Source organism: Trachymyrmex cornetzi, unplaced genomic scaffold (genome assembly GCF_001594075.2).
Source record: "Trachymyrmex cornetzi isolate Tcor2-1 unplaced genomic scaffold, Tcor1.1 scaffold9, whole genome shotgun sequence".
In the NCBI taxonomy this organism is placed as follows: Eukaryota; Metazoa; Arthropoda; class Insecta; order Hymenoptera; family Formicidae; genus Trachymyrmex; species Trachymyrmex cornetzi.
In genome coordinates, this window is record NW_017300244.1 from 59,582 (window position 1) to 71,544 (window position 11,963).

Here is an 11,963-nt window from a genome sequence, read left to right on the forward strand (position 1 = left end):
CCTGCCATTTATTTCGTTGCCATAAATTCGTCAAATATTCCCTAGATCATCGCTTCCAAAGGTGTTGATACATTCGCTCCAACATCTGCCATAGACAGCCTATTCATTTTAATCTCAGTTACATCAGGTTCTGGATAAGATGTTAATGCAGTTCCTATAAGAAAATGACCGGACGACAGACAATTTAAGTCATTAGGATCTTATTAGAATTTAATATCGTCTCTATCTGAATCACTAATGTAGCAGTTTCTTCAAAAGGCATTGCAGCCTACGACGCTATTTTATAAAAACAATTTTTAAATGATTTTATCGCCGACTTCCACAATCCACCAAAATGTGGGGCTCGCGCCGGTATGAAGTGCCATTTTATCCTTTCTACTGTTGTCTCATTTTATGATTTTTAACCTTTTTGTCTCCTGATGAAACATCCAACTAACCAACTCCGCCAATTCACGATTAGCCCCTACAAAATTAGTGCCGTTATCTGAAAATAAATCCGTTGGCCTACATCTACGACCGATAAAGCGCTTAAGTTAAGCGCCGAGAAACGCGTCCGTAGTCATATCCGATACCACCTCCAAGTGAACCGCTTTACTGACCATGCATGTGAACAATGCGACGTAAGACTTTATCCGTCTAGCATTCCTTCGCCGGCTCTCACGCACATAAATCGGCCCACAAAAGTCCACTCCTGTCCTACTGAACGGCTTTGTCGGTATCATCCATCCATTCGACAGACTCCGCATGATTTGCTGCGCCAAACGTGGCTTTGCTCTGAGACATATAATACATCGTCGAAGTACCCGATGCACCACATCGAGCGCCCTGAGAGGTCAATATCGCTGGCGCATGGCTGCAAACGTAGTCTCAGCTCCCGCATGTAAATTTCTCCTATGCTCATGCTCTATAATCAACTCCGAGGCCACAACCTCTCGATACAAGATCGGCAGGATTCTCCTTGGATCCAACATGGCGCCAATCCTCGACTGCCATCAACTTCTGAATCTCACCGACCCTATGAACAACGAAGACCGGCAACTTTTTGTTTGCTGTCCTGATCCAATGCAAGACTATAGATGAATCCGTCTAATAATGCACCTTCTTAATATTCATCTCTAATGTCGCCTTGACCCTGCAAACCAGCTGCGCCAACAACTGTGCTCCGCATAACTCCAACCTTGGAATTAATAGTACTTTGAGCGGCGCGACTCTCGATTTTGCACACAGCAGCCTCACTTGAATCGAACCCATCCGGTCACTACTGCGCAAATAGATGCAAGCGTCATGAGCACGGTCGCTGGCGTCGCAAAATCCATAAGGGTGGACCTCGGAATTCAGCCCTCTGCTAGTCACGTATGAACCTGAGAAGTTATCGCTCCCAGTCCACTAACCAAAACATGCGCCGGACAATGCTTGAGGCCCAACGCATTTCCTGGTTATAAAACATGATTGTGACCCGCCATCCAGCAGCGCACGACAGGATCTTCTAATGCCCTTGCTATCCAACACCTGTACTACCGCCGTCGCGAGAAGCACATGCCCATTTCGATCAAATAATACGTGACTTAAATAATACGCTTGTCGTCATCATCCGGTCCGCATCCGAACCTGCCGCCATCCTCGTCGCAGCAATCGCCGTTCGATCCTCGTGCAATAATGTGGTATGGCCCCTGTGACACCTGCGACATGATCCGGAACCGCACTGCGCGGCCCGATGAGAGCCGATCCGGAGATAATTCAGATACAATCCACGTGACTTCACTTTCTTCGTTCTATCCTTCACACCTAGCTGTAGATAACTCGAGCATTTATATTATTGCATGACTCTTGTCTCCGCAATATATGCACGATGAACTCATGATGGCCGTGCAAGTCACCGTACTCCTAATTCGCCTTGAGTTTTCCTGATTGCAACTTGCAGTAGCCGGCCGCTGATCATAGGAGAACGCCTCCAACGCTGTACAATGCTGAGTCAAGAAATCAGTTAAATCGCCGAATGTAGGATTCTCCTCCTGCTTAGAGGCCACTTCCCATGCTCGGCTTGTTTTTAGATTCAATCAACTCGTCAGCAAATGCATCATCAAATCGTGCTCGGTGGGTCTCTTCATAGCTTTCAGGGCATACAAATGCTTCATAGCCACGTTCAACAATCATCACAATGCCACATGATCCTCTTTTACCAATGTTGGTAATTCGAATAATGGCTTTATATGCTTCTGTTTTATCGCCTTTGTATCATCGTATCTTGCTTTAAGAAGCTCCCAGGTTTCCACGCAATTCTCGTCATATGCCTCCAGAGAAGCAATCACGTCGCAAGCCTCTCCCTTTAGGGTCAACATCAAATATTGCATTTTTTGAACGCTTGGTAGCGCCGTATTTTGATGAATCATACTTTGAAATATGTTTCGAAATGGAATCCACTCGTCGAAAATTCCTGAAAATACTAGCAGATTAACTCTAGACAGTTTCAAATGTTCGCTTGAAAAGCCACTTATCTGATTGCTAACTAATTCCTAATGCTTCATGGCCACGTTCAACAATCGTCGCAATGCCACATGATCCTCTTTTACCAATGTTGGTAATTCGAATAATGCCTTTATATGCTTCTGTTTTATCACCTTTTCTTCTATCTCCGAGAGCTCGATTCGTCATTCAATGTGACCATCGGCTGCGTATAACCTGCTCATGTCGCCATCGCCTTTTCTTCTATCAAGGCCTTCAGTTCCGATGCAATGAAGAAATATTTACTTTCGAACGTAGTCCTCTCCTCCTCATGCTGCTCCTGATCCTCGTCATCAATTTTTATCTCCTCAATTTCGGATTGCACGGCATTGAAGCTGTTCCATGTTTTCTAAACTTTCTGCATTCTCTGTCGAAGTTTAAATATCGTTACTGCCTCTTTAATAATTCTCTAATATATTAAGATAATTACGAAACCTCGTACATTGACTTCTTATCTGAGCTTGTTTGACTTTTAATGATTTAATTTGAGCCGCATCAGTTACTGCCCGTCGGTTGCACTTGTCTTTGCACCGCGCCGGCGTTACTGCATTCCCGACTGAATATCCGACTCCTTTGCGGGAACGAACGGCAATTCTCAACGCAGTAAATTAATATGCTAAAGTAAGTAATTATGAATTTAGACTTTCGAAAAATCGATCGTGACCTCTGTTGAGAGCTTGCAGATTCGCGTTTTTAGAATGTACGATTCGACATCCAGTATCGATCTTGTCGAATCACGCTGCTGTTGTTACGGAAATTCAAATGTAATCTGTTAGCTTTTATGCCGTGTTACGATGCTAGCAATCAGAATTACCTAGGCTCAGAATATATGCTGGTCTTGTTCTGTGTTACGCCCTATGCACGGTGTACGCGCCGATGACGATCACTGGTTGCGCCTCTCTCACTCTCTTGCCTCGTGCCCAAATTCCTTCAGCTTCCATCACACGTCTCACGTTACTCACTTTAATAGATTTTCGATCTTAATTCTCTTCGATCGTCGATCCGGCTCGAAGGACCAAAAAATATGGTTAAGAAACTGAAAAGTGTGCACGTACAAAAAGAATCACAAGTTTATTGAACTTTGACTTTTACAATTCGGAGCGCTCTCGGAAAGAATGTCTGTTCACGTCGCTATCTAGCCACGAAGTACATTTGCGACAATTGATACCATTGTTCGCGAGTCGAGTAGCGACCTAGGATGGGTCGCGTATCAAAACAATAAATACTCAGCGGTTTAGAGCGCTCGCGCCTAATATAAATTGATTGTCATAAGTACGCTATTATTATCAGTCATTTACATTAACAATAATCGTTTAACAAAGAAGTAAAATGTCCAAACTTATTTTATAATCTTTGAATAGTACATGGTATAATTTATCCTATATAAGTGTATATTGCATTCATATACATATCTCAGCTATATTTTATTTAATTTTTCTATTTTCATTTAAAATCACATTGTGTGTGGTGTTATCAAATTAATTTATAATAATTGATGTATTCTTGAACATATTTTTTTCTTTTTGTTCGCAGAACTCATGATGAAGATATTTGGCGGTCTACGTAATGGGACTACAGGTTTCGAAGGTGAATTTATATTTTATATAGTATTTATAAATATTTTTGGAAACGTATATTCGTCAAATTAATTCCGATTTAGTTATTTCAGATTTCGACGAAACAAAAATACAGCAACTAACACCTGATGATGTAAGTATATAATGTGATAGATGATTTATTATAAATTAAAATAGTTTTAGACGCACTCATGCAGCTTAGAGTGATCGAGAAGAATTAAATTACATATTATATATTTATAGCAAGTGGTGAATGACGAGTTAAGCCGGACATATTACCAGTTAGCAGACAGCATGGCACTGCATGAGTCTCAAATCAACGTACTAGCACGTGATCTCAAGAACCCAGCTCTCCGTGGTCAAAGAAAAAACTTGTCACAATTACAGGTACATAAGTTGATACAAAAGAAATATAGCACAATGTATTGAGATATTACTTTTTGTTCGTTATTTTCCAGGCCGAGCATAATATGCAGAAGCAAATGCTCAAAACCTTGCAACAGGATCACTGTAAAATGCAAATGAGCGCCAAGCAAAAACTTGGCATCTGAGAAACGGAATGGTCTCCGAGTCACTTTGCGAAAACCACTTTCAAGAAGCGAACTTAATACGATGCATCCCGGAAATTGTTGTAATTGTTGTAATTAATAAGAAATAAGCTTTAAAAGTTATCCTTTCCTCGAAGGATTAGAACAAAGCTTTCGACATACGCGCAAGTTGCATAATATTTCTCGATTTGTGTTGCGATATCGTGTTCTGAGATTTCTCTGTTTTGGAATTACACTGATATCATCAAGATTTATGACGAAGATAAGATCTGGATAATCATTATCAGTGCAGCAACGAAGATTTGTGGGCACCGTATGTAAAACTGCTCAGCTTACGAAGAAGAAGGTATTGCTTAAGTTGACCGCAAGTGATTTATCTATTACTAAAACAGTCTGTGTGTTCGCTTCGATCCGCATTTTCCTCTGGTCAGTGGAAAAAAAACGAAATGGAAAGACAGTGAGACAAAGAACTCACACACTATAATCGAGCGATTAACACATATAAATTATTCTTTTTCTTTCCTTGTCGTTTTCTTAACTCTGTGGGATTAAGAACTTTAATTGCGCGCTGTCATGTAAAAGGTTGCGCGCTTTGCTCACTAACTGATTATGCAAAGATCGTACAAAATCGCATTGAATACTGTTATTTAAAACGTTGATACATTATAAATAACAGTCGCTACTCAGGCAGATTTCCTGCGGCGATCGAGTGTTATGCAGTTGGCAATTTTCAAATTTTACGATGGAATTAACTTGTATATATAATATACATTCGATTTTAATACAGCACGGCCGCGTGCGGCACTTTCCTCGTGCTAACTCGCTCGCCGCGAATTCGGTCGAGCTTAAATACTACCTCTGCGATTACGTATTTGTATCGGATGGATACAGAACCAGTCTTACTTATTTCTTTATTCTATTGGTTGTAATTACGAATCTATGATGTTAAATATTAATAATACTCATAGTACTGACATCTTTTTATAATTGTAAAAGGACGTCACTGAAAGTATGAAAAGACAATTTGGTAATTTTAACGAATGATGTTAATAACTTATCGCGTCTCGTGTTTTATTGCGTATTTATGTGGAAGAACAAAAAGCTAAATTTAGGGATATGTCTATAAGGTTGCCACACTATAGACCAGATTTGCTCTATTTTTAGTGAGACAGTTTAATAACTGCATGTACCTGAATTTCTTTTATGTTTAAATATTCTGTAATGTTTGAAAATTGGTAGTCCAATCACGTGTTATTGAAAATATAAAATTAGTCATTAAAAATAAATCTCATTTTTTACTTGGTTACCCTTTCCCCATTACCACGATTATTTGCTTTATGGGATTCTGCTCTTTTAAAATATATTCTACTTTTTAATACTTTTAAATTGTGGTAACCCTAAATGTATCTCTAAATTTTATTAAGTTTCCGTAAGTGCAATAACGAACCTCTGAGAATATATTTTAATTTTACAACATAGAAACATTAAATATAATATAAAGTAAAAGAAAAATATAAACGATACATTTTCAAACCTACTCGTATTATTATTTAATTAAATTTCTTATAAAAACGTATCCAGCTGCACAATTTCATTACATATGAAATTTTAATACGTTTCTTTTATAATTTTCTTGAATGACTTTTTATGTCCCACTGGCCTTGCTATCCATCCAATATCATGTTACTACGCAAACATACATATTAATAAACAATATTTTTATTCCGCTGTTAATTGACTTCCGCATTAATGATTATAGTTGCGTGGAAGTTGACACGGTTGACATATATGTGTGTTAATTATTGAGATAAATACATATTGGCCAATCGTGTTGCTACAATTACTTATGCGGGTCAGCGTGAATATAAACAAATTGTATATCATAAAGTGTTTAAAATATAAAATATAAAAGATATTAATATAAGAGAGTGACGGAAACAGTACACTTGTCAACATATTCAGCACTGGCACTTAACAGATTTACAAATTTGTTTGAATCCTACATGTATAAGTAATGTAAAGGCGGGTCTGTAAATAAAGATGTTAAATCTGATCTCAGATCGCAACAGCATTTTAAACATTTCTTTTTTTTTAAAAAAGAATTACTCATCGAGCATCTAGATCTAGAATGTACATATGTTATTTGCAATCACATGCTGTTTTTCGTGTATTAGGTTAATAAATAAATTTATTTTTTCTACAGTTACACTAAAAAGACGCACTAATCTGAAACATATAAATTTTTTTATTAACTTAATACATGTAGAACGAAGATGTTGAGTTAGAGTTGTTTTCCGACTAAAATGAAAAAGTTCTGAGACATGTACAAATTATGTATCCTATTAAAGGACTACTTAAGCAGAATTGAGTGGTGCATCGTTTATCTTAGGGAAAAATCGGAAACATGAAATAAATAATGATGAAAAGTCAGTAAAGCTAATGTTATCATAGTTATTAATAAAAAATAGTTAATTAAGACATCAAAATATCCCGGGAATAAAGCAACAAATGTTATTGTTAGTTAAACACATATAATTTAGAGGAGAATTTTCAAGCGATTTACAAACGATAAAAAGTCTGATACAAAATAATCATTTGATTTCAAATTCTAGTTTTGAATAACAAATATGCTTATCAAGTTATCGTATTTAAATAATAATAATATAGTTTTTATTGCTTAATTTGCAGAATATATTGACATCTCATTTAACAATTTTTAATTTTATTGTCTTTAATAACGATTTTTGCCACATTCTTAATGTTTCCTCAAGATAAGCGGTATACCACTCGACTGCTTAAGTAACCCTGTAATACGATATAAAATTTGTACATCTAGAAACTTTTTCATTTTAACCGAGAAATAACCTAACTTAACATCCTCCTTGACATGCTCCTGAGTTCTGTTATTATCTTAATATATATATATATATTTCTCTTAATATATAAGTTTTTCATGCTCTTGCGTTCTGTTATCATGCATCTACCTGTGGGACTTGGAATTTCATTGTCACTTGTAAAAAATACAATGTAACAACATATATACATACATATGTATGTATGCATGTACGCATACACGCAAATGCCATGTATATATACGCATATTATATTCATTGTAAAAAGTTTTGTTAATTTGTTTTTAACAAATTACATTGATGTCGAGTGAGGAAGTCAAGATTATTAATCAGTAAAGGCCTCATAATTACGATCGTATGTAATACTAGAATTGTGAAGTTTAGAATATAGCCTACTTCTCTTGTCGGTTTTATCAGCAAAGGACTTGACTATTTCCTCGTGCCGAGCACTCGTCATCGATGTGAGAAGAATCTACGTTTTTATGCGGAAATCCACCGCTGGAAAAAAAAGGAATATCTAATCGACCTGTATGTACGAAATTGACATTCGCATAATTGATGACCGTACCGTAAAACGAGCATCAAGTCGGCTCAACATCGCTCTTGATGCCCAATTTCTCTTGCGGTCTTATAGTACAAAGGACAAGTTTAAACTGTCTGTGTTCAGTGTACCTCATCCTCTTCTCTCTTTCTCTCAAACTAACTCTCCATACTGTCATCAGTCGTACCGAGAATAACTGGTATTAATATGTCGTATGGCTTTGAATATATATCAGCTTGGTTGTGAATAGACATGATGAAGTATTTGAAACAAAATCTGTTTAAATATATACTTTAATTGCACACATCAGTTATGAACATACGAGAAAGTAATAGCAAAAGTTGGTCTACTCAAATAGGAAAAATGACAACTACACCGAAAAAAAATTCTGATTGAAAATGGGCGAATCAGAATGTTTTGATTAAATTTATTAAAATTCTAATTGAGATAACCGGAATTCTGATACAATATTTCTGGTAAAATTTACTAGAATTCTTATTTTTACCAGAATATCAATCAGAAAAATCAAGTAGATTTAACCAGAAAATTCGTCCATTTTTCATCAGATTATTTAATCCAACCAGACCGTTTCTCTTAGTATAAAGATAATTTTTTTTTGTATATCAACATTTGTTATTTTCTGTACGTTTACAAAGAGAAATATCACCCAAAAGATATTATTGACAAAAAGTCATTGGAAAAAATCGAATATTATATTTATTAATTTGTACAATATACGCTATACTATTCTACAGTACTTATTATAAGTTCTGAAAAGACAACCAAGCGTCACTGCAGTTTGTACGGCACATTGTGCATTGTAGTCATTTAAGAATTCATTCATTCTTACGAAATGGAGTAGAGGTATCTAAATCTTTCCGGGATAAAATTATACACATAATTTTATCCCGGATATGTATACCGAAAAAAATTAAATTGTATGTGATTGTGATCGCACATGTTAAAAGGTATTATTATTACAGTGATTGAGAAGAAAACAGATTTGATCCTCTAAACTCCTTTATATTAAGATAACTAAGAAAGAGATATAAAACGGACGGCTGCTCGATATTTACTGGAAAGAAGTGGATACTAATGCAACACAGACGGCTCTACGGTTCATTATACGCTAAGATAAAGTTCAACTTTATATACCGCTGTAAATATATATATTGCGTTATTATATTTTATACTCTGCTGATTGCACATAAGTGGCTTTTCGATTTCTTTCTATAAGAAGCAAAAGCAAAGGCGATTAAGTGTGGTTGTGTACCTTTCTCTCATACGCCTCCATACATGTATAGATATATTAAATACAGAATGTGTGGTATGCGTCAGTGCCATTTAAACCTTCATAGAATCGAATTGTATAATTTGATTGTTATTGCTTTTTAAAAAACGAAAATTTTGGAGATTCTTACTTGAAGACGAAAAGTATCTCTTTCGTACTGTTTTTAACAGTTGTTATTATAAATTACATCGAGAGTCAAATGTGCTTTTTTACCTCTTTAATTTGCAGCACTCGGGGCAAGATATACGTGCAGGATAAGTTATATGATTACTCGTCCAATTACAAAGATGAGATAATTAATGTTATATTGTAAATGCCCAGATACTAATCATACTTGCACTAAGCATACCGACATGAGGATTAAATTTTCACGATGACGTGTATGGCTCGTTGAAAATTGCGCGCACAATAAAAGAGTTGCGTTTTTTGTAAAATAGTGGAACAACAAAAAACAGTTTATACTTACCTCTCCTGCAGATTGCTCACACATTATTAGTTAACATTTCTTACACATTAGCTTTATTATTTTTAACGGAACGACCCATATATGAGCACGTGAATTATTTCGAAAGAGTCTCAGCCGGCCGATAATTGTAATGAGCGAAAACGTTTGTAAAAAATTTTCTAATGTATAATCTCAGTGTTTTTTGCTGTTAAGCACTATGTAAATTCCGATAGAGAAACGTTGAACGTAATTTGCGTTGCGAGTCACTTCGGTAAGAAATCCACCGCCAAATTATTTTATAATTTCATCATCGCCTTCATGTAGCTTTCATTTTTCATTTTATGTTATCTTGGATTTTATTTTATTATTTCATTTTTATAATATATGTATATGTATATTTTAATAATACATCTCACTGATTTTATCATGGTTCTATATATTTTAAGTTTGGCATTTTTTTATTTTATATTATAGTATATTCTGCCAGAAGGCACACAGATTCAGAATATTGTAATATATTTAGAATTTTTTATAAAGAGTGGATTGTATTAAAATGTAAAAATAGACTTATAATATTAATATTCGATTATCGTTGGCTTATGACGTCGTAACATAATGTATATGGGTTAAAAACAGCTATAGATATTCTATTTCTCTTTTTTCTACTTTATCTTGGAGGTGGATAATTCTTGCCAAGAGAGAATGTAAGATAATGAAAATCATAAAATATGCATATGTTGCGGACGAGTTCAAAGAAATCGCGCAGAGATTTATAAAAATGTTTACGGTCGAGTCGCTTAGGAATGGTACAGGTATTTATTTGGCTCAGGAAGTATTGATTGCGCGGAGCATGATAAAACTCGTCAAAGAAAATTGTAAATAAGAAATAATTTGTTTTTCAATTAGATGAATTTTTCGTTTTTGATAAACGAAGGGAATTGATAACTTAACATATAATTTGCATAAATTCGGCTAACTTATTCTATATTTAATATATAACAAAAAAAAGTATGCGTGCATACATGAAAAAGAGGAAAATATATAATTGTAACAAATAAAGGAATATAATGATGGGTGACGATCATGTACATGTACAGTTATTATGTCAAGACTGAATTATTAAGACTTCAAGAAGGTGGAACATTTTTGTAAATAATACTGTCTCTGGAAGAAATATATGTAGAAATTATATGAATATTGTGGAAGTATCGATCATTGTTTGATTTATATTTAACCCTTCTTGTCTTCGCTTACAAAAGAATCGCACCGTGTTTCAAAATATTAACGTCACAAGTTGTTCTTTTTTTCATTAAATTAACAGACTTGCAAAAATATAATTATAGATTATTATATAAATAATTGCAGATTTTTTTTTTTAATTTACATAATCGCTGAAACGACTTCTTCCGTTGAATCCAAATTTTTATTAGTCGCTAAAAAGATAAAAAATTATAAATCAATCAATATTTCTAATGTGTGTTTATGTAATCGCTATCACTAATTATTTAATGGATAAAAAACTTGGACATAAATTTATTAAAAATTCTCCATCGTGCATACCTTTTTTATTAAATTCAGCGATGTGCCTTAAGAGATTTGAAAGGAATTGCTGTGTCATCAAAATAGTGGTGATTTGTGAGTGATAGTGATATCGTAGCTGTATGAGAAAATAATCGGAAAGGCACAGCATTTCGAGGCACATTTAAACGTTTTGTATACCGCAACAAATGAAAGCTTCCTAAAATGAGAAATCACTGTAATTTGTCTCAATTTTTATTCAATATACCGTATAATCGAGGCGTGTGAATCGTACTTATCTAACATGCACCAAATCCCAAGTAAGACATCGCACAGAACTCATATTGTCAAGGAGATATTCATAAATTGACAAGACCCTGCCGCGCGGATAGGAGATCCCAGTTATAAAATCGCAAAATTTTATTGCAAAATGATTCTAATGGTTATTTTAATTCATTAATCTCAAAATATGCCGTATTGATGATATTAAAAAAAAACTAATATAAAATCCATAAGTCTTTTTGGAATAATTAAATACTTGAGAATGAAAAAAACACTAGAGAGTATCAATGTTTTACTAAATTGTTGAAACAGTTCATGCAGCGATTTAAAATTAATTGTAATACCATCGATCGATTCTGTCAGTGAATTGCACTTTAATATTGAAAATTCAACATCAATGAACGCTG

General features: G+C 34.9%; 1 protein-coding gene across 2 annotated transcripts in view; it reads left to right on the top strand.

Annotated features, from left to right (window-relative positions):
* The window catches only part of LOC108769372 (aryl hydrocarbon receptor nuclear translocator-like protein 2), a 21,035-nt gene extending 15,140 nt beyond the window's left edge, over positions 1-5,895 (top strand). Inside the window, exons 9-12 of one of the 2 annotated variants that reach the window (XM_018520311.1) lie at positions 4,036-4,089; positions 4,163-4,212; positions 4,323-4,466; positions 4,538-5,895. In XM_018520311.1, coding sequence (XP_018375813.1) covers positions 4,036-4,089; positions 4,163-4,212; positions 4,323-4,466; positions 4,538-4,630 — 341 coding nt within the window. In that variant the 3' untranslated portion in view covers positions 4,631-5,895. The remainder of the gene's footprint in view (positions 1-4,035; positions 4,090-4,162; positions 4,213-4,322; positions 4,467-4,537) is intronic. The other variant, XM_018520312.1, reaches the window with a different exon arrangement.
* The last annotated feature ends 6,068 nt before the right edge of the window (positions 5,896-11,963 follow it).